The 26,297-nt window shown below is 39.6% G+C and overlaps 6 protein-coding genes and 1 long non-coding RNA gene across 7 annotated transcripts; 6 read left to right on the top strand and 1 right to left on the bottom strand.

The window, feature by feature from the left end:
* The first annotated feature begins 1,326 nt into the window (after positions 1-1,326).
* LOC125471343 lies at positions 1,327-5,417 on the top strand. The gene is made up of 6 exons (XM_048571658.1): positions 1,327-1,776; positions 3,086-3,171; positions 3,305-3,427; positions 3,571-4,410; positions 4,517-4,733; positions 4,873-5,417. The coding sequence occupies exons 1-6, from the start codon at positions 1,500-1,502 to the stop codon at positions 5,415-5,417; spliced, it is 2,088 nt and encodes a 695-aa protein (XP_048427615.1). The 5' UTR covers positions 1,327-1,499.
* A 1,526-nt stretch (positions 5,418-6,943) lies between these two features.
* On the top strand, positions 6,944-8,532 carry LOC125471574. The gene is made up of 3 exons (XM_048572149.1): positions 6,944-7,344; positions 7,446-7,527; positions 8,197-8,532. Exons 1-3 carry the CDS (start codon positions 7,273-7,275, stop codon positions 8,361-8,363), a joined length of 321 nt encoding a protein of 106 aa, XP_048428106.1. The 5' UTR covers positions 6,944-7,272; the 3' UTR covers positions 8,364-8,532.
* Positions 8,533-8,888: 356 nt separating this feature from the next.
* Positions 8,889-9,490, top strand: LOC125471575. Its single transcript, XR_007253704.1, has 2 exons — positions 8,889-8,972; positions 9,116-9,490. It is a non-coding gene; the product is annotated as an uncharacterized LOC125471575 (long non-coding RNA).
* A 939-nt stretch (positions 9,491-10,429) lies between these two features.
* On the top strand, positions 10,430-16,321 carry LOC103947346 (serine/threonine-protein kinase prpf4B). The gene is given in 15 exon segments (XM_048571829.1): positions 10,430-10,919; positions 11,417-11,534; positions 11,613-12,594; positions 12,695-13,091; positions 13,273-13,335; positions 13,864-13,936; positions 14,303-14,459; positions 14,586-14,877; positions 14,952-15,066; positions 15,216-15,379; positions 15,524-15,598; positions 15,701-15,878; positions 16,020-16,039; positions 16,041-16,094; positions 16,096-16,321. Coding segments are annotated over 15 exon segments (3,189 nt in total). The 5' UTR covers positions 10,430-10,532; the 3' UTR covers positions 16,210-16,321.
* Positions 16,322-19,977: 3,656 nt separating this feature from the next.
* On the top strand, positions 19,978-21,946 carry LOC103947383 (IST1 homolog). The gene is made up of 5 exons (XM_048571827.1): positions 19,978-20,211; positions 20,458-20,561; positions 20,673-20,844; positions 20,959-21,081; positions 21,204-21,946. The coding sequence occupies exons 1-5, from the start codon at positions 20,023-20,025 to the stop codon at positions 21,852-21,854; spliced, it is 1,239 nt and encodes a 412-aa protein (XP_048427784.1). The 5' UTR covers positions 19,978-20,022; the 3' UTR covers positions 21,855-21,946.
* Positions 21,947-22,016: 70 nt separating this feature from the next.
* On the bottom strand, positions 22,017-23,702 carry LOC103947390 (homologous-pairing protein 2 homolog). The gene is made up of 6 exons (XM_009358297.3): positions 23,561-23,702; positions 23,423-23,448; positions 22,821-23,088; positions 22,646-22,716; positions 22,352-22,540; positions 22,017-22,276 (listed from the first exon to the last, which is right to left on the bottom strand). The coding sequence occupies exons 1-6, from the start codon at positions 23,586-23,588 to the stop codon at positions 22,184-22,186; spliced, it is 675 nt and encodes a 224-aa protein (XP_009356572.2). The 5' UTR covers positions 23,589-23,702; the 3' UTR covers positions 22,017-22,183.
* Positions 23,703-23,857: 155 nt separating this feature from the next.
* Positions 23,858-25,683, top strand: LOC103947399. Its single transcript, XM_009358309.3, has 5 exons — positions 23,858-24,196; positions 24,314-24,407; positions 24,647-24,684; positions 24,798-24,933; positions 25,184-25,683. The coding sequence occupies exons 1-5, from the start codon at positions 23,858-23,860 to the stop codon at positions 25,597-25,599; spliced, it is 1,023 nt and encodes a 340-aa protein (XP_009356584.2). The 3' UTR covers positions 25,600-25,683.
* The last annotated feature ends 614 nt before the right edge of the window (positions 25,684-26,297 follow it).

The following is a 26,297-nucleotide window of genomic DNA, read 5'->3' on the forward strand; positions in this document are numbered from 1 at the left end:
TTGAAGGCCGGCTTTGCCTTTTTATGGAGCCATTTCCGATGGCCCTACCTCACCCATTTGCTTTTCTTCTCGTCCCTATCCTAATTATTTTAATATTTGTTGATTTGTTGATATTATATTCTCTTTAATTTAAGGGGCCAAAATTTCAAAATTTAGCTTTGTATTTCTCGCTATTCATTTTACGTATCAAGTTAAAAAGTTTTTTTTTTCTCAAACGGTAGGATCAAGTAAAATCATCTAATATTAATTATGTGCTTTTTAGTGAATTTTAAAGTTAAACTAAATATGTTATAATCCCTGAGGTTAATAAGGCATACTTAGATAAAGATGTAAGAATTTATCGACCGAACCGCATTTCTTTTTATATGTTAGGAGTCCATTCGATGAGAAGGGGCTGGAGAAAGTTTGAACTCAATTCTTACAGTGATGAATATAAGTGCCTCAATCATGGGGAGTTATATATTTGTATATTGATAAGACCATTCACTATTTCTTAAAGTTCGATCTTTTTTTTTTATTACATGGAGACTCCTCTAAAAATCATTGGCACGCGCCTATATGGCTAATCAGAGGAGGCGCCCTAATCAATAATATGAGATGCTCTTGCATAACTTCTTGAAGTATTTTCTATAGAATCAGATCTTTTTTCCTAATTTTACTCAATGTGTGAGTAGCAAATGGCTTGTCACAAACAAACTGTTTTATTATAATTTGGTCGATCATGATTGTGTGGTTAAATAAGTAACATTATTGGCCGGAAAAGAATTCTTGTCGGATCTTTTTCCTGGGGATCCTACTGATTCTGCAATCGTGTTCGTTTATCGTATATCGTGAAATCATAAATTATTTAAAATTTAAAATTCAAATATAAATAATATTTAACAAAAACTGATTGCATAATATACGATAAACGAATACGATTGATGAATCTTTAGATCTTAGGAAAAGGATCCGGTAAGCCTTGGAAATAAAATGAACGTGACGATTTTCATCCCATCGACAGCTGGCAGCCAAACTGAGCGAGTCTTACACCACCGGTTCCGGGCGCAAACTCTCTCTCCCTTTCCTCAGCTTGCTCCTTGTCCTGTCAAATGTCCAATTCCAACATGTGATCGATCGATAACACAACAAAGGAATTTCTAGACTTCTCCAGGGGTATTTATGGAATTCCGAAACCTTAGATGTCCTCGCAGCTTCCTGCGACTTTCCTGCGTGTCACGTTCGTGGAAGAAATCTCAGCCGTCCATCTCAATCCGAAACCCCCAATCTCGAAACCCTAGCTCCCCCTTCCTCTCTTGAATAATAAATTCCACATTTGCTCTACAAATCCCTCTTCCATTCTCCTTTTAGAGAGAGAGAGAGAGAGAGAGAGAGAGAGCGCCTCTGGTTCGTGGGTTTCGAATTGGACATATAGCTCGTTTTCTTCGATCAGTGTTTTATATAGCTCATCCTCTGTCGGTTTCAATCAATTAGCGGTTTAATTGTCGAGCTTTGAGCGGATGGGGGGATTGGTGGCGGAGGCGGCAGCGGCGCCGATTTGCTTCATGAGATGGGACGAGGTGTTTGTGTCGAGCGACAAAGGGCGGAGGGAGGTCCATTACTATTTGAAACGCAGAGACGGCAGTTCAGATCTGGCGGTGGTAGGCAAAGAGAAGAGCTTGCGGCACATGTCCTATCATTATGCTTTCCGAATCCGGTCCTTGTTCTCCATGTCGTCGCTCGTTAAGCTTAAATCTCGCAGAGAGGTCATCGATTGGCTCGATTGCGTTGTTGCAGGTAAATTTCGTACCTTTCGTTCAGTTTCTCGATGAATTTTGATACGTCTCTCTTTCTTTTTTGTTCTTGTTTGTTTTCGGAGGTTTTGGGGTTTTCGGTTTTCCTTGTTGGGAAAATTGAAATCTTTTCCGTATTTGTCTTCAATTGATTCGTGTGTTTTTGTTGGGATTTGGGTGGTGTTGAAGAATTTTGTAGATCTGGTGGGTGGTTCTGGATGTTTTTGTTGGTGGGCACAGATTTTCTGGGTTTCCTTGTTGATTTAATCATGAAGTGGGGTTCTTTCCCAATTTATAAAACCGTTCTCTTGCGGGTTTTGTGTTTCCTCACCGGTTTTGCATCTGTTATCAAAGTTTGTTGGAAAACGCATTCTCTGGTTGATAGGGCGGATGTGTCAAGTTTCACCTACCGGCTAAATCCAGGCCCTTTCATTTTTGTTGTACTTTCACTCCTTAAGAGTCGTGGATTTTGGAATAATCTCGGGTTCACCGGGCAGGCAAAGTACAAAGCTTTTCCTTTTGATAACGTTTCAACCTTTGTTACGAAACAAAGGTTTTGCATTTGTCTTCAATGCGTTCCTTTCTCTCATAATTGCAAGAGCTCGTGTTCTTCAAGTTGGATTGTATTTCCCCTCGTCTCCTTCTTGTAGTTTTGTCTCGTCCTTTCCATGGAAATTCTTTTTTCCTTTTGGGATCCTCCTCTCCTCTCCGCTGTGTTTAAAATTGGACCACTATAGAAATTTGTCACCATTTTTGCAAGTTTATTGAGCCGCATAGGGATTTTTTTTAATTCACTAACGAAGGACCTTATAGCCTAGGTGGCCTGGCCTGTTTTATGGGTGTATTTTTGTTTTGAACAACGGTGTGTTACTCTGTTCTTTCAACCGTGACCGTGTTCTATTCTTCATGGTATTGTTGGTCTTATTGTTTTTATAAACTGACTGTGATTTGGGCTGCAGGATTTTTAATTAAATTGTAAAGAGCTGGTTGAGAGCATCGGATCCTTATGCCCTCAAAAACTCTAGGTCAAGACCCTTCATGGCCAAATCTACAATATTTTTTGTTCCCTAATGATCTTTGGTATATGTGATGGTTTATATCTTCAGATTTTCTGTCTCTATGTTTAATGCACTCATCTGCTATGGATACTTATCCATTTTATTTGCTTCTTTCAGTTTACACAATTATTTTGTTATTAGTCGTTTACTTTTTATTGTTTGGCCTTCCTGTCTGTCTCTGTTATCATATAATTATTACTGTAGTCCATGGTAAATGCCATGTGTGTTAATTTGTTTGTTTTGTAATTCTCTCAGATACGTCATTTCTCAAATCACCCGATTTGGGTGGGAGTGTGTCGGATGGTATAGATGCTTGCAAGTTGGGGATTGAAATCTTTAAGGTAATAATGATTATGTTGACTTATGACTATGATTATGTTGACTTATGACTCTATTTACTTCCCCTTCATGTTTTATGCTTCATACATTTTTCTTTTGGTCATTGCTTATATTCATTCTCTGTCTTTCTCTTAGGATACAGTATTGCGGAAGCTAGGCAACCATACCACTGAGTTTCTGTGGTTAGGCTCTCCTTGGACATGCAGAAAAAAACGGAGGCATTATCAATCATTTAGCCGGAACAGTGTTGTAGTTTCGGTAAGTTGTATTGGTTTTCTGTTCTTTTTTTTTTTCATATACTTTTTGTTTCTTGGACATCTTACCATCTGTAATGTTTTTTCTGTTAAAAAATGTTTACATTTGACTCATTGTTCTGTTCCCCTCTTTCCAAATACTTTCAGGTTCATGATTTTGTATTTGTTTTAGCCGAGGAGGATAAACGTCTTGTTGCATACTTGGAAGATATGTATGAGGATTCTAGGGGCAACAAGATGGTTGTGGTACGGTGGTTTCACAAAGTTGATGAGGTTGGTATTGTTTTGCCTCACAATTTTAATGATAGGGAGATTTTCTTTTCTCTTTGTCTTCAAGATCTCAGTATTGAATGCATAGATGGATTAGCTACCGTCCTCAGCCCCCATCATTTTGAGAAATTCAAGAGAGAGGCAACGCATACCCTTTTGGAACCCTTTGTATGCTGCAAGCAGTTTGAAAATGACGATGTCCAGCCCTTTGACATTACTCAAGTTAGAGGTTATTGGAAACAGGAGATACTTAGATACATGCACACACTTGCTTCTTCAAAGGTTCAAGGGAGTTCTCAACAGCCAGATGAAGGGTTGGAAGTGGAAGAAAATGATGGTGCCAATGATATCAGACCTAAAAAGAGGTATCATTCTTCAAGAAATGATGACATGCGCTTGCAATACTGTGACCGAAAGGAGTTTCCGGATGCTGTATATGGGAATGTGGTGAATCTAAGTAAAGATGGGACTGATTGCAGAAGTAAAAGTGAAGCCTTTTGCCTTGGAAGAAGAGGTTCTTCTGTTTTACCTCGTAAAGACGTGAAGAAAATTCCGCAGCACCATTTAGTGATTGGCTCCCAGGTTGAAGTCCTCTCACAAGACAGTGGCATTAGAGGGTGTTGGTTCAAAGCTTTGATTATCAAAACGTACAAAGATAAAGTGAAGGTGCAATATCAAGATATTCAGGATGCAGCTGATGAAGCTAAAAAACTGGAGGTATGTTTTGCTGCTATTTCCATCATGTTATTTTTGTTCAAAATTTTGGGTGCACACCTGTTCTTCACCTATAGCTTGCTTGAACTTTATGGTTTCCGTGCTGTAGGAATGGATTTTGGCCTCTAAGCTTGCAGCTTCTGATCAATTGGGTCTTTGGACTTGTGGTAGGCCAATTGTGCGGCCATCTCCACCGTCTAACAAAGGTAGAGTTTCATGGGCTGTTGATGTTGGGACTGTTGTGGATGTCTGGTGGCACGATGGATGGTGGGAAGGGATTGTAGTTCAGAAGGATTCTGATGGCAGACTGCATGTGTATTCCCCAGGTTTGTAAAGATTACCCCCCCTTTTTAAATCTAATAGTAATAACGAATGTGATGAGGATCTAATTGAATATATGTATTTTTCAAGTTTGTATTGCTGTTTATTTGCTTAAATATCTAGATTTACTTGCTCTATGTGCAGGAGAGAAGCAGGTGTTGATTGTTGGTCGTGGTGAATTAAGACATTCTCAAGAGTGGTTGGGTAAAGGATGGGCTCAAATTAATGACAGGCCGGAACTTGTGAGCTTAATCTCATGTAGTTTAGATACAAAGCAAGTTGTGGGAAAGTGTTCAGATGACGTGTCAGCACAATCTGCAGTCTGCGATAGCGAGCCGCTAGAGAAAGAAGAAACCAGATGGAATAATTCTGTTCCGCTTGCTGAAGATGATAAAGATGAAAGGGTTAAAGAACTGGGCAAGGTTCCAGATCTTTTGAAGGATGATCTACTTGCCCAGCTGAAGTGGAGGTCCTCAAGGAAGAGAAGACGTGGAAACGGAAACTCTGTCCAGAAGCTGCATTGCGTTGTTTTGGATGGTAAAAGCACCCGTGGCCTTGTGGGATCCGGTGCTTGTGAAAGTTTTATGATTTCATCGTCGCTGAAAGTTGACCATGAGAACTGCAAATATTTAGGGGATTCTCTTTTCAGTTCTTCAGTCGCGCCTCCGCTAACAAGTTTAGTGATGTAGGTTTGTTCTTTCTTCATCCACAAGTAAATATTTTGTTGCGGTGCGTCTTTTTGATGCCGCTGTTTTTTAGGCCCCTCTTAAGCTGTCAGCAGAATGTCATCTCTTGAGAAATGTGTCGTTTGAGAAGCCATGGCATCCATGTCCCTCTCGCCATGTACGTATTTAACTATCTGTTCTAGTGCAGCAAATTGCCTGAAGGGGCCTTATGCCCCTGCAAAAATGTCAGGCAGAAATTTTGGGTACAAGTAGAGACGTAGAACAACCATTTTCTTAGTATTTATTTAGAGATTTTTAGACTTCCTCCCCTTTTGTATATCGTATGTTGGTTTCATAAAATTTTAACCTGTCACCTTCCCTATATGGACTTCATCGTCGTCTTGCGAAAGATTAATGTAATGGAATTCGATGAAGTTAGAACGCATGACATAGTATGTTCAGGTATCTCAAATGTGGCTGAAGGACTGGTTTTGACGTGTCTGTATTTTATGACATGAGTATGACTAGTCGTGTGATGAGAAGGATAAAAACGATTTTTTTTTATACCAGCAGTATTTAAAAGGATGAATATATTTTCTTACTTTTTGTCATGACCGTTGGCCATTCGTCTTGGTCGCCTTTATTTGACTTGGTCGCCTTTAAACACAGCAGCTATATACAATTATACAATCAACTTTTTCTTCCACAAGTTTTGATTAGATATGGTTGTAGGGAAGGGAAGGGAAGTATCCTATGCAAAACAGTTGAAAACTTGGGAAGATGATACTTACTGGATTCTCTTTGTGGGGACTTCGGGGATCAAGCAATTAAAGTCGTTTATCGTATATTGTACGGTTAAAAATTATTTTAAATTTTAAATTTTAAATTGAATATAAATAGTATCTAACGAAAACTGACGACGATAAACGACTGTAATTGCTTGATCCCTTGGATTCCTACAAAGAGGATCTGGCAAGGATCCCTTTTCCGAAAACCTTGCAAGAACAGAGCTATATAACACTAGGTAAAGCCTACCAAAATGAGAATTTTTTTAATGTACCATGAACTCGGTCCTACACCAAACGTTATAATACACAAGTTGTTGAATTTTTTTTTTTAAAAAAAAAAAATTCAATTACAGACATTATGATACAGCATACTTAAAGCTCTTATCCACCAAAATTAAATACATAATTGGCTCTAAAATACAGCTGTATCGCGCTCAGTATTGTCCTACGACATCACTGTCATGTAGAAGTGTTGTCGCATCAAGTATGGAGAAGGAAAAATAGAGTTTTAATGAAAAAATTACGGTGCTTTTTACTTTAACGAAAAATCATATATTTACATTAAAATGTTAATCTTAGTATTATTTATTTTATCTTTTATTTTATTCTTATCATTAAAACTTAAAATTTTTAAGTGATTTTCATTATTTTTTTTAAGAAAAAACCAGTGCTGTAGTGGGGGAGAGAGAGGGAGGGAGGGAGAGAGAGAGAGAAGGGGGGGGGGGTGGGGGTTGGGCACGCGCAAATATAAAGCAAGGAAAAGACACTTCTATGCTGTTGCTGTTTTAACAAGTTTTTATTTCTTTGTTTCCTTCTCCTTCCACCAACCGGAACTGCAAGTCTAAAATTACTAATTTTACTGAATAACTCATTCCCTGAAAAAAGTAGTAAGGCTCTGTCAGTCGAGGGGGAGCCGCTGCTTGATCGTTTTCTACTTACACTCATGAGATTGAGATTTCAACTTTCCACCTTACTTTCTTCGTGATGACGACGATCTAATTGCTGTTGTGTTTAAGTAGTGGGATCGCGGCCTGCAGTGGTACTCATCATCACGGCTTAAGAAGAAGCTCCCTGCAGGATTCGGAATCAGCATGAAGTCTCGGAGCTTTTCGCTTTCTCCCGCAACCAGTCTTGCCTCTGCTGAATCCTTGTCCACGCCTCTGGTTTGTTCCCTCCCTCTCCCTCTCCCTCTCACTCTCTCAGGATTCCTTCTTTTACATTTAGGTCTTATCATTTCTTTAGTTTTTGTTGTTGCTGAAAACAGTTGCAGGAAGTTGTTCTCTCGGCTGATGTAAGTTGCAGTGATTGCCAGAAGAGACTTTCCGACATTATGTCAAAAATGGGTGGTAGGTTTCCTCTTCCTCTTCATTCAGATGATTTGGAATCTGCATTTGTATAATTTAGGGTTCATGTATCTTCATACAGTTTTCCCTGCACTGTTTAACGCAACATAATGTACGTCCTGCACGGAGAATATTTGTTGCATACACAGTATAACTCCGCATAACTTTACCAATCTTGGTAAGACCTCAAAAAATACGACTAGAGGTAAAATAGTATATACAAAGTTGCAGTGTTTATGCTACAGAAATATATGGACATACAATAACCCCTAATTGTGCATCCAACGTGTTAGTATGTTTTGTTGGCGGCGATAAATTAACTCATTATCGATGACGTATAAACAATCAGTTCTTTTACGGTGGTTGAGAGCCATGAACTTTAGCTGCAGTAGCGAGTTGGTAACTTCTTTAACTCAGAGTGACAAAATGTCCTTGGCCAGGAAAGAGTGAAAGACTATAAATAAGCTACATGTTCCATACCAGTTGTACACGATTGTCTGCTAGTCATGTTTTAGGGCATCTCGTTCACCAAAATGGACCACCTCTGCATGTGCTTTCACGGGCGCTTCAGATAATTTGATCTACTTTTGCAAGTTACAATTACATAGATCATAGCACTGTTTTGTTTTATTAGCACAGTAAACATGGAACATTGTTTGCATGCTTGAGCAGAGGTAGAATCGGTTGTGGTGAATGTGTCGGAGAAGAGGGTGACGCTCGTATGCAGATATCCCGGTGCAGCCACAGTTCCATCCACTCGGCTAGTCCCTGCAGTATACAAAAAACCTCTAAACAAATTTTCGTTGATTCGAAGGATGCTTCGTTCTTCCTCATGTTGATTGAATATTCCAAGCCGAATAAGTCCAACAGAAGCGTTCCTCATTCTTTGAATTCGACATGTATTTTTTGTTTTTTCTCGCGGATTGATATGTACATAAGTAAGTCCGTTGTTCGATTCCATGGTGTTTTGCGGACCGGATTTTCTATAACATAAACCTTTGAATTGAAGAAAAGTGATGCTTAACCTTGCCATAATGTCAGGAAACAGGCAAAGCTTTATGGTAAAGTTAAAGAAACTAAAAGCTTCTTTCTTAACTTGAACATAACCAGATTCCAAAAGTACAGAATATCAATTGGTTCACAATCTTCCACATTTTTCAAATATTCCACAAGCACTTTTTTCCATCGAGACTTTTCTCCCCCAAATAATCAAAACCAACAAAAATTCATCTCAGGTTCTGGCAATTCCAACTTCATGGCAGCAAAGGCAAGTTCTGTGTGTTTCTCAACAGTTTAAGTTTCAATTTACCGAAAAACCGGAGATTCTGACATGGCTGTACGTCTTTGTTTTGTGCATGAATTGCAGTATTGTTGCATGGTGATGAGGCTCAATGTTGATTGCAATGGATGCTGCAGAAAAATAAGAAGGATCCTTCTAAATATGAAAGGTAAGATATCTGTAGATATAGATATCCACGTCCTTAAATTAGAGTAGTTTAAACCATCGTCTTGTCAAAAGAGCAACATATACGTATACATATTCTAATATCTCCGAAAACTAATAATCCAATATCTTTGTTTTGTGCTGAAGAAATAGAGACACATTTGGTTGAGAAGCAGCAGCGCAGGGTGAGCGTGTGTGGGAGGTTTGTACCGGCAGATGTGGCGATAAAGATGAGGAAAAAGATGAACCGCAAGGTTGAAATTATGGAAATCCAAGAGTTTGATGGCAGCGCTGAACAAATGGAGCAAAAGGCTATGATTACTACTTGTAGACCACACCAAGTATATTGCTTCTAGTTATTTGTTAGCAATAATTATATATACATTACAATGCCATTGTTCTTGTTTCCCTAACCACCCTTCTTAATCCAATAAAAACCTCTTAATAGGTGATATAAAAAACTTATCTACTTCATGAAACAATATTCCTGCATAATAAGAGATCATTTGGGAATGCTTTTGACATGCAACCTCAGTAATAATAGGATTTTTTTTAAGCCCCAAAAACCTGGATGGTTGATTGGAATATCTAACAGCCTAGATTTTGCTACATTTGGTAGCCGTTCTTTTCAAATTCAAAATTTTTTAACCTTTGAAAATCCAATGGTCAGAGAAAGCCACGTAGCGCCCTTCCCTAATCTTAGCTGAGCACCTAGGCGCGGACCCCAACTGTGACATCTCACATCGTCTAGGGAAGTGATCTTTATATCTATATTCCTATCCTTACCTAGCACGAAGCCTTTTAGGAGTTCACTGGCTTCGGGTTCCATGAGAACTCTGAAGTTAAGCGAGTAGCGCGAGAGCAATCCCATGATGGGTGACCCATTGGGAAGTTGCTCGTGAGTTCCCAAAAACAAAACCGTGAGGAAATGGTAAGCCCAAAACGGACAATATCATACAACGGTGGTGGAGCGGACCCGGGAAGTGATCCGCCCGGGCAGGGATGTGACACCAACTCTATCTGTTTGTCAGCTCAATCGCCATATTTAGCGTGTGTAATGTACGCGCTTGGTGGAAAAAATTTGTTAACGTGGTTGACATCAGCTTAATGTTAGTTCATCCCAATCGATGGGTCTGACGATTTGGGGCTGAGTTCTCTGTCGAGCTCCCCTGGAGGCTGGAGCCCAATTAATTGGTGAGGCTGGAGTAATTTTGGGGAGGGAGGATTGGATTGCCCAATAGCCCAGGATGTATTCATGGGGTGGATGTACTCTAATATAGGCCCAATAAGCCGATCAACAGACAACATATAGAATGAATAAATGGATAAAAGAAAATAAAACATTAATAGAAGACCATCCAAACGCAGCGTTTGACGTTGCAGTTCCGATTCAATAAGGAAACCCATACGTCACGTTCCCAGTCTCAAATCTCAAAAGTATATATAATTTTCTTCAAAAAATCTCGTAAATTAAAACGAAATATCTCGCTGGCTCACGACTCTGTGACAAAACCCCAAAATCAGAAAAACGACAAAAAACCAGCCCCTAACCCTAGATTTTCCGATGGCCAGCGACGCCCAGGACTCCCATCGCAAGCACCGCCGGGCCTCTTCCGACGACGACGAGGCCGTCGAGAAGTCGTCTAAGCGCCACAAACTCCGCCACCACCGCCGTCACCACCGTCACCGTCACGGGAGCAAAAAGCGCGAAGAGGAGACCAAGGCCGTCGTCGACGATGTCGAAGCTCCTCCATCGCCTCCTGTTAAGTTATCTGATTCCGGTGTCAATGGTTCTATGCCGGTTGAAGACGTGGAGGAAGGCGAAATTCTCGACGAGGAGGGTGTCGGTGGTCGCGACGACGGCGTTTTGAAGACGACAGCGGGCTCTGATGCAGAGTCTGGTGAAATTGAGGCTCCTGGAGTTGGCGATCATTCCAATAAGCGGAATCTGGTGTGTTCTGATTTCGCCCCATTTTCTTCTGATTTTTCATTTGCCCGTTGCTTGCTTGTTTTCATGAAATTTATAATTAATTGGTTTTCAAATTTAAATGGGTTTTCATTTTCTTTTCACTTCTTTAAAATTTAATTAGTTGAAAATCTTGGAAATTTGGTAGTTTCAGTGGCCAAAAGAGTTTTACATTTCGTTCTTAACTGTATGATGAAATTTTGTTTGGTGAGAGCTTGTTCAAGTGGCTGAGTCAAAGCCATTGTTTCATACATATGTAAGAACCCGCTCTTGCATTAGCCGAACATGAATCAATTGCAAAAGAAGTTACCCTAGGCGTTTCAATCAATGAAGACTGATGCCTTACTGTTAATTTGTAAGAGTTGGTTACATTGCATATTATGTTTTTAACTAACTTTTTTTGTTTGTTGTCCTCGGATTGGTGTTAATTACTGCAATTTGTGCACTTACGTTTTTTTTTTTTTTCCTGGTGTTTTTGGCAGAGAGACACTGACATTGATAAAAATACAAAAACTGGGGGAGACCTCAGTGGTGATGATGATACCAGCGGTCATGTTGGTGGTAAGTCTTGGAATGAGGCTGGTTTGCCTAGAGATTCTAGTGTTGAGCCTCAAGATGAATTAGTTTCCAGTGGTAGTGTAAAGGATGATGCCCATGGAGATTTGGCTTTTCACAAAGAGAAGGGGCGACACAGGGAGTTTGGGTCCCCTTCTAGAGGAAGTGATAAGCGAAAGAATTACTATGATGATGAAAAAGAAGATAGAGGTAAATTAGCATATCGAAAAAAGGCATCATCTGGAAGTAGTGGGGACAAATACAATACCTTGGTGCGCTCACCATCTGGGGATAGGCGCGGTGATGAGCTGCACGGTAGGAGGAGATCAAGGTCGTACGATCCTGTGAGGGAGAGATCTCGCTCCCGTAGTGCAATAGAAGAAGAGTCTCTTTCAAAAAGGAGACGTTATCATGAACGGGACAGCTCAATATATGTTCAGAAAGGCAAGGCTGTGCGCGGCTCTGATGATGAAGGAATGGCTTGGGGTATTGACAGTGTTGATCTGATGAGGGATGATGAAAGGGAACACAATGTTAGGTATAGCAGATACTCTGGATTAGGCCGTAGTCGAGAAAGAGAGAGAAGTAGGGAGAGGGAGGCAGATCAGGAACAGAGAAGGGAGAAAGATCAAGAAAGAATCAGGGACAGGGAACGGAGAAGGGAGAAAGAAAGAGAAAGGAGTAGTGACAGGAAAAGAGGAATAGGACGAGACCATAGCAGGGAAAGAGTGGTTGATATGGAAAGGAGAAGGGAAGAGCGGCATAGGAGCAGGGACAGGAATAGGGATGATAATAATAGGAGCAGGGACAGGGTCAAGGATGATAGGGACAGAAATATGGAGAGGGGCCGTAATAGGGACAGAAATATAGACCGAAATTGGGAGCGGCGAGATGATAGAGACTGGGATAGGGGTCGAGATATGGAGAGGGAGAAATATGAAAATCATGAGGATAGCTATGGAAATCGAGATAGGCATAAACATTCTGCTCGATCAAGGCATGATGAAAAAGAATATGACCAGGACAGAAGAAGTAAAACTGATCCAGGAAAGGTACAGATTCCAAAGAATTATTCTGTTGAAGGTGATGAAGGCACGAAAGAAAGGTAGTTGCTTGTTTTAAACACACCACCCCCTCCCTTTCCTTTTTTTTTACCTTTTGATGCATATATTCCTTTTTTTTTTTTTTTTTTTTTTTTTCTGTAGAGATGAAGATGAAGAAGAAGGCATTCAAGTTGCTGGCCAGGAAGAGGATGATGTGGATAGAATAAAGGAAGAGTCTCGAAGAATAAAACAAGCCATCTTAGAAAAATATAAAAGTCAGCAGTCACAACAAACAAATGAGTTGGGTCTACAAGAACAAACTGAGTCACAGTTGCAGCAGCAATTTGAGCCTCAGCCTTTGGAACAATCCGCAGATAAAGGTCCTGCAGATCATCTGGAGCAATCAGCAGCTGCTGTCCAACCTGGTCTAGAAACTGATGATGGAAGGAGTGATGGAGATGTGTCTGTTGCTGCATTTTCCGTTTCACCTCAGCAGAATGGTGCTGATACTTCTAGAATGCCTTCTGGTGCCACAGGGCTTGGAGAGGGTACTCCAGAGGTCAGTCCACTGAAATTCATATTATCCAGATTTTTTTTATGAATATTTTTTTTATTATGAAAACATAGATTCATTTGTTGTGGAAACGCGAAGTTTTATATTCTTATATCCAAACTTGACTTGCTAGGTTTTGAATTTAACTGATTTATGTGATTTTTATTTTTATTTTCAACTTGTGCAGAGTGAAGGAGCTGTTGGCGTTGATGATATCTTTGGTGAGACCCCGGTTGGAGTACGAAAATTGGTGAGTCTCAGTGGTATGCATACGTTAGTTTCCTATGCAGTGCAACTTTGTGCTTGCAATTATGGCGTGGATTAGAAATTCATAGATAGTTAAGTAAATATGGGTCTAATCTTATATCCTGAATAACGTGCATTTGGTTGATCTGGTATTAGTTTGGTTTAATGTGCACATGTTTTTGTCTTGCATGGACAACAATGAGAAAGCTTTGGCCTTTGTTCACATTGCTTGTTACTCTGCACTTCAGTTCACATGTTTATCCATTTGTGATTGATTTTGTCATAGTTGTTGTGAATTTGCATTCACGACTGCAGTTTCTTTAATTTCATTCAACAGTTTCACACGGGCAATATCTGAAACGACGTTTTTCTCATTGTGTCTCATTTGGAAGATTATCTGGAGTGCTTTATGTTTTTTTGTATATTTCATACTTAATTCAATAAACGATTTAGTAAATTTGGTGTGTTAGAACTTTAGAATGACTATTACTCAACAGCTAGACTTAAATCTTTTGCACTATTTCGTGTGCAGGGAAAAGGAGATCATGTACGAATTGAAAGGAGTGGTCTTCATGATAACTGGGATGATGCAGAAGGGTACTACAGTAAGTACATGACCAGTTCTAATATGTCTTTCCTAATTATTGTTATTTCTTGCTAGGAATTTTCCCCACCTATGATAGGCTTTTAATGGTCTTTTTCAGTTAACAGTTGCATTGCCATGCCTCCCCCTTTTCTTCATGCAGTGCTCTAAAAAAATCTTGCATCTCCATATAGCCCATCCAATGTTCTCTCTTATTGGCTGAATTAGTTTCTGCCCTATTCTTCACTGTTTACTGTTCTCGGTTGCATTCGAATTTGTACAGAATATAATGCTGCGTTACTTGATTGCCTAGGTTGATATTTCATCCAAGACATTTTTTTCGTACTGTATTTTTACTTTTCTCATTTGTTATGATGTTCCTTTGCAGGTCACCGTTTCGGAGAATTACTTGATGCTCGGTATGAAATCACTGCTGCTCATGGGAAGGGTGTCTTTTCAACAGTAGTCCGTGCAAAGAACCTTACAGTTGGTAATGGTGAACCTGAAGAAGTGGCAATTAAGATTATACGGAGCAATGACACTATGTAAGTGATTATGATACCACTTGCGTTGCTATTAGCTTCCTCACAAAACCACCCCCCCCCCCCCCCTCAACCAAATGAATTGCAATTACTCTTTTACCTGTTTTCTGGCTGCTTTTATGTGAATAGGTTAAAGGCTGGTATGACTGAGTTGACCATATTGAAGAAATTAGCGGGTCATGATCCAGATAATAAGCGCCACTGTGTTCGTTTTCTGTCGAGTTTCAAGTATCGAAATCATCTTTGTTTAGTGTTTGAATCCCTTCATATGAATCTTCGCGAGGTCTTAAAGAAGTTTGGGCGCAATATTGGTCTTAAGCTAACTGGTGTCAGAGAATACGCTAAGCAACTTTTTATTGCACTGAAGCATTTAAAGAACTGTGGTGTCCTTCATTGTGATATAAAGCCAGATAACATGCTGGTAGGTGTTTGCTACTCTGTTGATTGGATTGTATCTCGAATCATTTATGTTTCTCATAGTAATTTATGTTTCAGGTAAATGAGTCAAAAAATGTGTTGAAGCTGTGTGATTTTGGTAATGCCATGTTCGCTGGAAAGAATGAAGTTACACCATACCTCGTCAGCCGCTTTTATCGTGCTCCTGAAATAAGTAATTTTTCTTTTCTTTGCTGTTGAGCTAATGTTAATTTTTTCAAGTCATGGGATATCGGGATGCATTATTCAGTTTTTAAAATATATCCTACATGACTAGTATGTCCACGTAAAATATTGATCTGGTATTTGATGTCTTGGTTGCAGTTCTTGGCTTGCCTTATGATCATCCACTGGATATCTGGTCAGTTGGTTGCTGTTTGTACGAACTTTATACAGGAAAAGTACTTTTTCCCGGTGCTACAAACAACGATATGCTACGTCTTCACATGGAACTGAAAGGCCCTTTCCCAAAGAAGATGCTTCGGAAGGCAAGTTTTGGGTTTGACATTCACCAACATGTTATGTTTATGTATAAATATGTTCTAATATCTCATTACTGTTTTGGCTGTTCTTTTATCTAGAAGGTATTCATTTTGCTAATATTTTTCATGTCTTGGTTTTTGTTCTTATAGGGAGCTTTTACACATCAACATTTTGATCAGGATCTGAACTTCCATGCTACAGAAGATGATCCTGTTACAAAGAAGGTATGCATCTGTTGTCTGGCTTGTTTCTATCTATTTCTTGTCAAGTATCAGAGTTTTATGGTTTCCTATCAAGTTTATGAGTTTTAAATTCTGCTTGTGCAGGCAATCAATCGGGTGATTTTTAATATAAGGCCAAAAGATATTGGATCACTTATTACGGGTTCTGGTGAGAATGCAAAGATGCTAGCTGATTTTAAAGATCTTTTAGATAAAATGTTTGTATTGGATCCAGACAAGAGGTTGACAGTATCACAAGCTTTGAACCATCCGTTCATCACTGGCAAGTGAACCCTGTTGCTGCTTTACTGACTCCAGAATTCCTGTTGAGCTAGATATTTGTACATTTGACCTAATTCATACAGTTTCTAATAATTGGGCATTATCTCTCTTCTCTGTGATGGCCTGAGAGCTTTTGGCACAGTTTTGGCATGGTTGAAGTCAAAAGGGGGTGATGTTTTGGTCAGGAGTACTCATTACTGGCGGGGGTTCTTTCAGTGGATTGTACTGTTTCTATCGTAAGACAACTAGCCAAAGGCGTCTTTTCCCCCTGTAATCATTCATGGTTGGCAAATATGAAAATTAATTACATCCATTTTAACTTACCATCATGATTATATGTGTATTCTGAACTTGGTTTCTGCAATTTAATCTGTGGAACAACAGGAGATATATTTATCTTCAACAGTTGTTTACAAAATATGCACTTGCATTTTTCTTTCTGTACTTTCCTCTCTTACTGCGTACCTATTTTTCTTGGTTGCTTGTATTGGAGTTCATTCTTCAGTAATTGTGGTCTTTAAAATTTAGTTTACAATTGGTAGGTTTGTTAAACATCCTTCACTTTCATGTCCTTTGTCAGTTGTACCTTTATAGCCACTGTTTCTTAATTATTTGGGTTCTGGAGATTCTAATTTGACTTTTCATTCAGGATATGTGATACTGCTATGAGGCAACCCTCCAGTGCTTAGATGCTTAAAGGGAACCCAGGAGAAGGTACCTTGGTTTTGCTTATTAGGAGAATATTGTGAGGGACGTAGAAATAAATGTCATTTATGCTGCATGCTTTGCCTTTCTGTTGTTCCTAGATAAAGCTACTGGGTCGCTTGGAAACCTATTTAAATTGAATCTTAGTGTCACTGCTCTGGATTAAGTTGGCTTTCTTTTTGGTGCGAGGATGGTTACTTTATTTACTTACTCGAGTATTAGTTATCTGATGTATATGTGCATGCATGTACATGCATTCTGAAATGTGCATTGGAACTTCTAAATCAGGGTTCAGTTGATGCGTTGTACCATGTCATGTTTGTTTTCTTTGACGTGTTGTATTCAGACATCTATGTTTTTCTTTCAGTCTTTGTCTGTGCTTGAGAGCGTTGTATGTTACTTTTTATTTGTTTGTTTTACCTTTTAAATACATGCATATCCTAATGAGATTGCATTGCATCTGATTCATGGTCATTCTGGAGGCACTTGCACAGGAGGCATGAGGCTGCTGCTGGGTCTATAACAAATTCAGAGTAAGTGAGCTTATGAATTTACTCCTTATGTGCAGCGTATTTCATTACGATCTATAGTATTAATTTTGTTGCTTATGTTTTTAGGGTATGGCCCCCATGCTCCTGCTCCTGCTCCTGCGCCATCTGTAAGTATATTTATGTCTAATTTGGTGTGCATTTTATGTGAAGTGAAATTTAAAGAAAACACAATTTAACTCCAATTGAAAAATTAAAACATAACTAGCATATTAAGTTTCCCTTGAAACTAATGTACTTATGGAGGTTGCTTAACCTTATTTGATTTCACGACATTGATCAGCACTTTTGAACACCTGGAAGGAATACAATGCCATGAAATCAAATAAGGTTAAGCCACATTGTTGGCCTGCACCTTCAGAGGTCGATTCTTGTTATTTGTTGGCTACTCAAAAATATTGCCTGTGCGGATGTGCTTTATTTGTTTTGGCTTCTCTGGTACGCCCGACTTTAGGTTTTTCTTAACACTTGAGATTTTTTGTTGTACTTTCATAGTATCATAGCTTTACCATGTGGAACTGTTACTGATATTTTTCTATAAGCCCAACTTCTCTGTGAGGTTATCATGGATTGAAGGATACCATTTGCTTATGTTTCTGTTGTCCATTTTGTTAAAACTGATCAATTTTTTTTTTTTTGTTGTTTTTCGTTATTGATGAGCGTGAAAGAACATGCTATCATTCATTTTACTCTGAATTTCAGAACATCCTATTTTTCTTGTCCACAGTTTTCAATTATTACCTTGCATCGTCGTTTAATGTACGTATGCCAGTTTTGGAATCGTTGATAAGCTCGATTGTTATCATAATTTGGTTTGTAACGTGTTTTTGGTGTAATTAGTTATGGTTTTACTCTGGTTTTTGTTTGATGTCACCGTCAACGAGTTGTGCTGATCTAATATGCTCTTAGTTGACCTAAGATGTTATGCTAGCTTCACGTTAAGCCGGGTTGATTTGTAATTGGAAATGAAAATTCCCAAGAGGGTCTTGATTTCTTCAATCCTCCGTTTTCTTGGTGTGGTGTTATTCTTTGTTTGTGGCTGCAATAGCCAAGATTTGATCTCTATCTCTGCTGTCTACAACGGAAGAAAGTCTTTTTCCAATTTTCCACCGAAGTTATATTCCAAATTAGACGATGCATATAGTAAATGAATAGAGACATAATTTTTGTAATACTTAATTTACCATATCGTACGGCAACTACTGTTGATATTATATATTTCAATCAATTCTCTCTTATGAAAATGGATTAGTTCTCGAACGTTTGATGCCGAAAGTTGTTTAATTTCACTGAATCTTTATATATACTCTTGTTAAATCAACTAGACGTGTTCCTTGTTTTAAGTTTTGTGTAGAGCTCGTTTGCAGCGGTGTCATCATCCAATTATTTAATACTGTAATAGTTGGATGATACCATGTTCCCAAAACTAGTTTTCAGGAGGTGCTAAATGTCAATTGCGTGGGTTAAGCGCTTTTGATAATTTTGGGGTCACTTTTGTAGACTGGATGGCGGGGTTGTGTTTTTTGTGGTCAAATAAAAAAGTGGAGGGGACCAGTTCTCGCACTATCTTCCAATTTTTGGACACAATCGCACGAGAGATCTCCGAGAAGCTTCATCCCCACACGCCATTATTTTCCAAATGCGCAACCGAGTCCACACTAAAAAGTGCTCGCTGCCACCCGACTCCTAAACGGGCAATTGGTTGGTTGGTGATATTGATTAGCCAAGTAAACGAAAAAGCAATGGAGAATGATTGTGGAAGTAATTCTCCTTTAAAAATTGTGGGTGGTTGCTTGACGTGCTCTTGTGCCTTAACTAGTAACTGAGGGGAGTGGATGGTTCGAAAAGAAAACTCAGCTTCGCCAAACCCTCGCATGTTGTTTAAAAAAACTCCGTACGGTGGCGAATACACTTTATTTCTGTTCACAAAAAACTTAAAACGATGACGAGTTTAGGGTTGAGTGATAAAATCTAGCCTTACACACAAGAGCAATTTACATGAAATTAAATCGGCATCGTAAATCATACATTGTCATGTGCAGAAAAACTTGCATGACAATGTATTATTACACAAGTTAAGCTCTGTATCTTCTTACACAGGAACATATAAAGTATGACTTGAAAGAATTCATGTTGGGCCTAATGTTTCAAGTGACACGTGTCTGAAGAGCCTAATATCAACTACATCCCTTCTTGCTCTTGATAAGAGACTTTTCAGTGGAATCGGCATACGGGATGGTACACCACGTGTCACTATATAAATGTTGGGATATGTGTGTTAACAAGTTAATAACTTAAAAAATAAAATTTCTCACCACTTACAAAAAAATACATGGTGTACCACTCGTGTTCTCATCACAATAAAAAATTTCTCGCTTTTGACAGATTTTTAGTGTGTTTGGAACACGGATACATATGTCATATGTCATTATATAAGAAGAGTGCCACTAAGGAAAAATAAATGCTCTCCACATATATAATGACATATGACGTACCATTCCATGTTGCAAATACATTAAAAAAATCTCTCCTCGCTCCTCTTCGTAGAAATTGTCCAACTAAAGACTAAATAATAAACCGCGTTTATTCAAAACCACGTCTCCACTCGGCCCGTCGTCTTCTAATTTCTATCTAGAAACTTAACCCCTAAGCCGAAAAAGTCACAGAAAACATGCACAAGTACAACAAAGAAAACTAAACAAAGCCCGCGTCAGCAACACCTCCTCTAAAGTCCGAACGACTCGTAAGAAGTCGTAGTCACCTAGTATTTCTCCATCGTCGTCAGCCTTAAAGCAGCAAACGATTCAGGACTCGTTTGTTGCCTTGCTCTTTGTACCACAGCACCTGGAATTATCGACCGAGAGAGAGAGGGAAGAAGAAGAAGGCGAAAAAATGGGAAGAAAGCTCGATGCTTTGCTTGGAAGGAGTCACAAGAACACCGCCAAGTTCAAACCCACTTTGAACCTCGCTCTCTCTCGCCTTGCCGTTCTTAAGAAACAGCGCCAGGCCAAGTGCTCTCAGGCTCGATCCGATGTCGTCCAGCTCCTCCAGCAGGGTCACCAAGATCGCGCTCTTCTGCGCGTAAGTTTCCTTGTAAAGTATTCAGTTTGCAGTGCAACGAGGGGGTGTTTCCTTTTGTTTGAGATTTTGTAAGGGCTAAAATGTTCTCAGACAATCAAAAGCACTTGACTATGATTGACAGAAAAACTTTAAAATGTTAGCACCTGAATTTTTAGATTAAAAGCGCTTAAATGGTATAATAAAAGCATTTCTAGCAAGATTTGAAATTTTGAGGCTGAAAGAGATTTGGTTTTATGTTGTTGGCAGGTGGAGCATGTGATCAAGGAGCAGAATATGTTGGATGTGTTTGTCATGATAGAGGGTTACTGCAACCTCGTGATCGAAAGGGTTCATCTCATTGAACAAGAAAGGTTTGGTTTTCTTAATCTAGTTGGTATTCCTTAAATCTAATTTGGTTGCTTTTTTTTTTTAATTGGTATTGGTCTAATGTAATTACTTTTGCGGTGTCTTTGTTCACATAGGGAATGCCCTGATGAACTGAGGGAGGCAACATCGAGTTTGCTTTATGCGGCTTCAAGATGCGGGGATTTTCCGGAGCTTCAAGAGATTCGTGCGGTTCTCACTGCTCGTTTTGGCAAGGAATTTGCTGCTCGTGCCATCGAAGTGCGCAACAATTGTGGAGTCAACCTCACGGTAATGATCTGGAACAGACTTAAGTTTTCTTATTAATTTCGATGCAAAGCTTACATGTTTGTCAAAACAGAAATTAGGCATGTTAATGATCTGTGTGTTTTTCGGTTTTTGAAGATGATGCAAAAACTGTCAACTAGGATGCCAGTTTTGGAGGTCAGAATGAAGGTGCTCAAAGAAATTGCTGCAGAGAATAACATTGTTCTGAAGCTGGAAGAAACGTCTTCTGTTTACACCGAGGTATGTAATTTGGAAGAATAACGGGAATTCAGAGAGGATTAGAACCGAGGTATCGTATTTGCTTTGAACTTCGAATATTATTCATGGTATCTGAGGTTTGCTGTGTGTGATCAACAATGCAGGATAAATCGGATGTGAACAAGGCCGGTTCAAGTGGCACGGGATCAGCAGATAATGTGCAGGCTTCTGCAGAAGAGGCGGGAAATGATGATAGGTTCTCTGGTTCGATTAAGCCAAGGAAATACAAGGATGTGGCTGATGCAGCTCAAGCAGCTTTCGAGTCTGCAGCTTACGCAGCAGATGCTGCTAGAGCAGCAGTGCAACTCTCTAGGTCTGAATCTCAAGATCCTGATGATCAAAATAGTCCCGGAAGTAAACGAGGAAAGTTATCTGACAGATATGAATCCTTTAAAAGTCTATCTGAATCGCAGCATGAGCAAAATCGAGGTGAATTAAAGAGGTCGACATCTTCTTCAAGTTTAGATTCAGATGGAGATGAGGTGATTCCGATGTCCTCGGATGCCGTATGGCAGGCCGATCTTTTAGGGAAGGATATAGTTTTTGATGAGAGTGAAAGCGACAACGAACCAAATACAACACCCTCGTCTCATAACCAAATTCCTTCGAGGTTTCGATCTGGCTTGAAGGCGGAGTCAAGGCTTGATTATCCTGCAGCACATGTCACTGGAGGATCTGGAAGGCAAAGCCCACCGCGATTAAACATAGAGAAGGGACCGTTCTCTCTGAGGACTAGACGGGTGCGTGGCTTCTGAGAAGAAGAATAGTCTTGTTTGTTATATTTCCTTATCAGTTTTGCTCGTTGTGCTAATAAATTCCGTTGCATATAAATTTGATTGTTTCTTTATCTCTTTCTTTGTTTTCGGGGAAATGTAAACTTAGTAGATACTATAAACTGTGCCGAAACGCCATGGAGCTATAGATAAATTGCTGCATGTATATAATATATAAAGGTTTCAGTATGTTAAATTGACGACTGATCGACTAATCAACGGATGCACAAGCCTAAGATAATCCTTTTGCTAGTAACACCAAGAAACTAATTTCCGAATATTTGTCTAATGCACGACATCACCTGAAAAACTCAGAAGAGTCTAGACCGCTTGTTACTGCGCAGGTCACTAAATGACTGCAAACTCACACCAACGTCTTCATCATATTCGATCCCGAGTTCCTCCTGCAATAGCACAACAGACGATTCACAACCAGACCATAGAAGCACATAAGACGGAACATCCAAATACAGGCATACCTTAAATTCCTTAACATCTTTCGGTGAGTTCTCAGTAATAGCATCCCACAGATCTTTGAACATCCTTCGACGCTTTCTCCACTGACTTATTTTCTCAGAGACCATTTGCTCAACCGCCTTGCGGTCTTCTGGCTTGACCAACGTAACTCCTCCGCGCAATTTTTCCAATCTATCCTCCATTTCAGCGACCTAATACAGAATCCAAAACACCAGACTTGATCCAAATTCCATACACTTTATTTCCAATCACATATTTTGACCTAATGATAGCACAAACGTATCCAATCAACTTACCTCCTTTCTCAGTTTCGCTTCTTTGTCCCGTATTTGCTCTAGAGTCAAATTTGCCTGCAAAGTTTTAATTTCTGCAACAAAAGTGCATCACCAAATTTCACGCTCAGTAAGGCAAAGTCGAAAACCAGTCAATTAGTGAAAACATGAAATGTAGTAAGGACTAGTAATCAGGTACCTCCCTCAACCTCGCTAATCGCTCTCTTTTGTTCACCCAGCTGTTCCTGCAGTTTCTCATTTTCTTGCTTCATCCGGGTAAGCTCCTCGCTGTTTGGAATATCGAACTGGTCCTGCCGAGCCAGGTAGACCTTCTGCTTACCGTACTCCTTGAACGAAATCTTCCCATTATCCGCAAGCGCATCCAGCGCCTTTTGTATGGCCGCCTTCTTGAGGTTAAACTTTTGCAACGAATCCGCCACATTTTGAGAATTCAGCGGCCTATTTTGCTGGACAAAGATATACAAATTCACATCAGCATTAGGACCTGCACATACTGCACATAGCAAAATTCTGTTTGTTTCCCCAGAAAATATCTACACAAAATTCTGGATTTATGTTTTGTTCCTTCAATTAATTGCTAATTGGAAAAAATACAGGGAATCAAACGGAGGAAAAAAAGAATAACAGCAGCTACTAAAAGGAGAAAATTAATCACAATTCGATTTTCCCACCTCCCAAACAGGCCAAAAATCGGAAGGGAAAAAAATCACATTTCGTCAATTTATTCGACTTTTATAGTAAAATTAGAATGTAAATCGGAGAAATGAAAGATAATTTTACCTCGTTCAAGTAGTTGAGGACGATTGCTGCAACGTTTTCAGAAAACCATAAGCAACAAAGAGGTTTAGCGATTCAGCAAAACGCAGATAGAAAATCAAATCGACTAAGTAAAGAATATCGTAGAGCTCCTCGGATTACCTTCGGGGTTTTCGGATTTCGGAGCCATTGATCGGAAACCCTACGGCTCCGGCAGAAAATCGGAAACTGTACGGAAAATGGCGGGAAGAAGAAGCTTCTCAGAGGCTCGCGAGCTTTTGGCTCTCGAGAACGAAAATAATGAGCTTCCTGCCAGAATACGACGCCGTCTCTCAAAATGGTCATATTTGAATGGACAAATGTACCCCTTGATCATACTCGAATTTACGTAAGCAAACAAAATCGTCAATTTGGCGCTGAGAGGAAGGACACGCAGTGCCGTTTCCTTTCTCAGAAACGATGGCTGTCGTCAGCGCCACATCTCCGTCTCTGCTCTGCTGCACCGACCGCCGCACCGTTTTTTCAGCTAGACCCGCACTAGGCTCTTGGCCCAAGACCCAATTTTGCACACCGAAGCCATTTTTGGCGGCACTGGACTCCCAAACGTGGCCTTCACAACCGCCCGCAACCTACAAAAGGGACTCCAAACTGACGCCTCTCGTGTGCCGCGCGGATCGCCGGAAGCCCACCACCTCCGTCCAGCAGGAGAACGATGGCTCCGAACGGCTGCTTCAGATTGCTCTGTGGCTTGCTGAGGGAGTCTACATTTTGTGGCTTTTTCTCCTTCCCTATGCTCCTGTGTGTAAATTAATGTACACTTTTAGATAATATGTATAATTATCTGCATGTGTGTATATATATATATGTATCATATAATCTTTTAGCTGCTAAAGATATTGCCTTGTTTGATTTCAGGGAGACCCGGTGTGGGCTATTAGTTCGGATACAGTGAACTCTCTTGTGGGGCTCTCTCTTAATTTCTTCTTCATCTTGCCTTTTCTCAACTCCGGTATGCTCGATCAATCTGTTTTTGATTTTCTGATTTCAATTTCCATGTTGCCCGGTGACGGTATCCCAAGTTAACAAGGGGACTAGAGTGCGGAAAAATAAACATGTGACATAAGTGCATTATTGACTTAAGATACCGACATAGCAAAACCTCATCTTAACTATGTAATATCTAGTAGCGGTTAATTTTAATTGATTTTGTTCTTGATGATTTCTGCGTTGAACTTCTTGGCAGAGTAGTTGGTGTTGGTTTGATTGATGCCCCAGTTCTTCACCCGGTATGAATTTGGCATATCAAGTGAATTTGGATTTTACTACCAAGTTGTACACTTTTGAGTATCTTTTTTGACATGGACATTGGACAATTTGTGTTCTTTTGTTCTTGGACTAGATGTCTGAGGGACTATTCAACTTTGTGATTGGGTGGACATTCATGTTTGCTCCTCTGCTGTTCACGGACCGAAAGAGGGACAGATACAAGTGGTCTCTCGACGCCTTATGGGGTTTTCAGATGTTTCTCACAAACAGTATGCTTTCTTCCAAACCTTGATGTTTTCAAACTGTGAACCTTGTTACCTTAATCAATGAATTTTGATCAACGGAAGGGGGGATTCAAACGCAAGATCTCCTCACGTGATTTAGAAAGAGATATCACTAGGCCAAGAGCTAATTGTTATCCGTCTTTGATTTTAAGTTTGCTTTGTAATGGGCATGGTTTTTAGAGACCAGTTACATTTTCCATCAATCTGACCAATTTTGTGTATGTGGTGTGAACAGCTTTTCTAATACCTTACATGGCTATTCGGCTGAATGAGGCTGAGTCCGACTCCACTCCAAGCACGCGCTCACAACTTGGATCAGTGATGACTAGTGGAGCTCCCATCGTTGGACTTGCTGGTGGAGCAATATGTCTAATATCTGCATTATGGGCTCTTTTTGGCCGGATGGACGGCGACTTTGGAAGCATTTCAGACCGATGGGAGTTCTTGATCGGTTACCTAGGATCGGAGAGGCTGGCTTATGCATTCATTTGGGACATCTGTCTTTACGCCGTCTTCCAGCCCTGGTTGATAGGTGACAATCTGCAAAATGTTGAGAGCAGCAAGATTGGTATCGTAAATTATCTTAGATTTGTACCAGTTGTTGGCTTAGTTGCTTACCTCGTTTGTCTGAATCTTGATGAGGAACTGTAGCATTACAGCAAGTAAATGTCTGATTTAAATGAGTGTAACAAAGACAACACAGTGTTGTACAACATGAGCATGAAGCTTCCTCTATTCTTCCCAGGAACAAAGACAAAATTTACAAACCCAAAGACAAGGGTATGAAGTTTCCCCTCATTGGGTAAAGCCACCGGACCAACAGTGTTTGTGTGGAGCTATCCACACCGCTTTTCAACTCTAACGCACCTTCTTTTAATATATATCATTTGATTCTCTTCGATTCATTCGATCTGATGTTTGAAAATTTAAAGGTACGTGGATAAGGTAGATATATATATATATATATATTTTTTTTTTTAAATTTATCAGAGGCTCATATCATATGTTAAAATGATCCAAATAAAATAAATTGATTAAAAAGAAAATGAAAATGGTAATACAATCAGCGCTACGACTTATCTTTATTTTACTCTAGCAAAAACAAGATTGGTACATCGTTTACTATAGCAAGATTGTGAGATGAGATAGGTATAGGATTGTCATAAGAAGAACCATGTATTCAATTTTTTAAATTATGAATACGAGGGTTCTATACAGTAAGTATTTGGTCCCTATAGGGCTTTATCATCCATTTTTACTGCAGTGAAACGAAATCCTTGCTAAAAAGAGTCTCGTGTATAACTAGAGTTATGTGAAGAGACTTATTAGCATCTAATAATGATACGATA

Source organism: the organism of the source record quoted next, unplaced genomic scaffold (genome assembly GCF_019419815.1).
Source record: "Pyrus x bretschneideri cultivar Hongxiangsu unplaced genomic scaffold, Pyrus_bretschneideri_v1 Contig6, whole genome shotgun sequence".
NCBI classification, from domain to species: domain Eukaryota; kingdom Viridiplantae; phylum Streptophyta; class Magnoliopsida; order Rosales; family Rosaceae; genus Pyrus; species Pyrus x bretschneideri.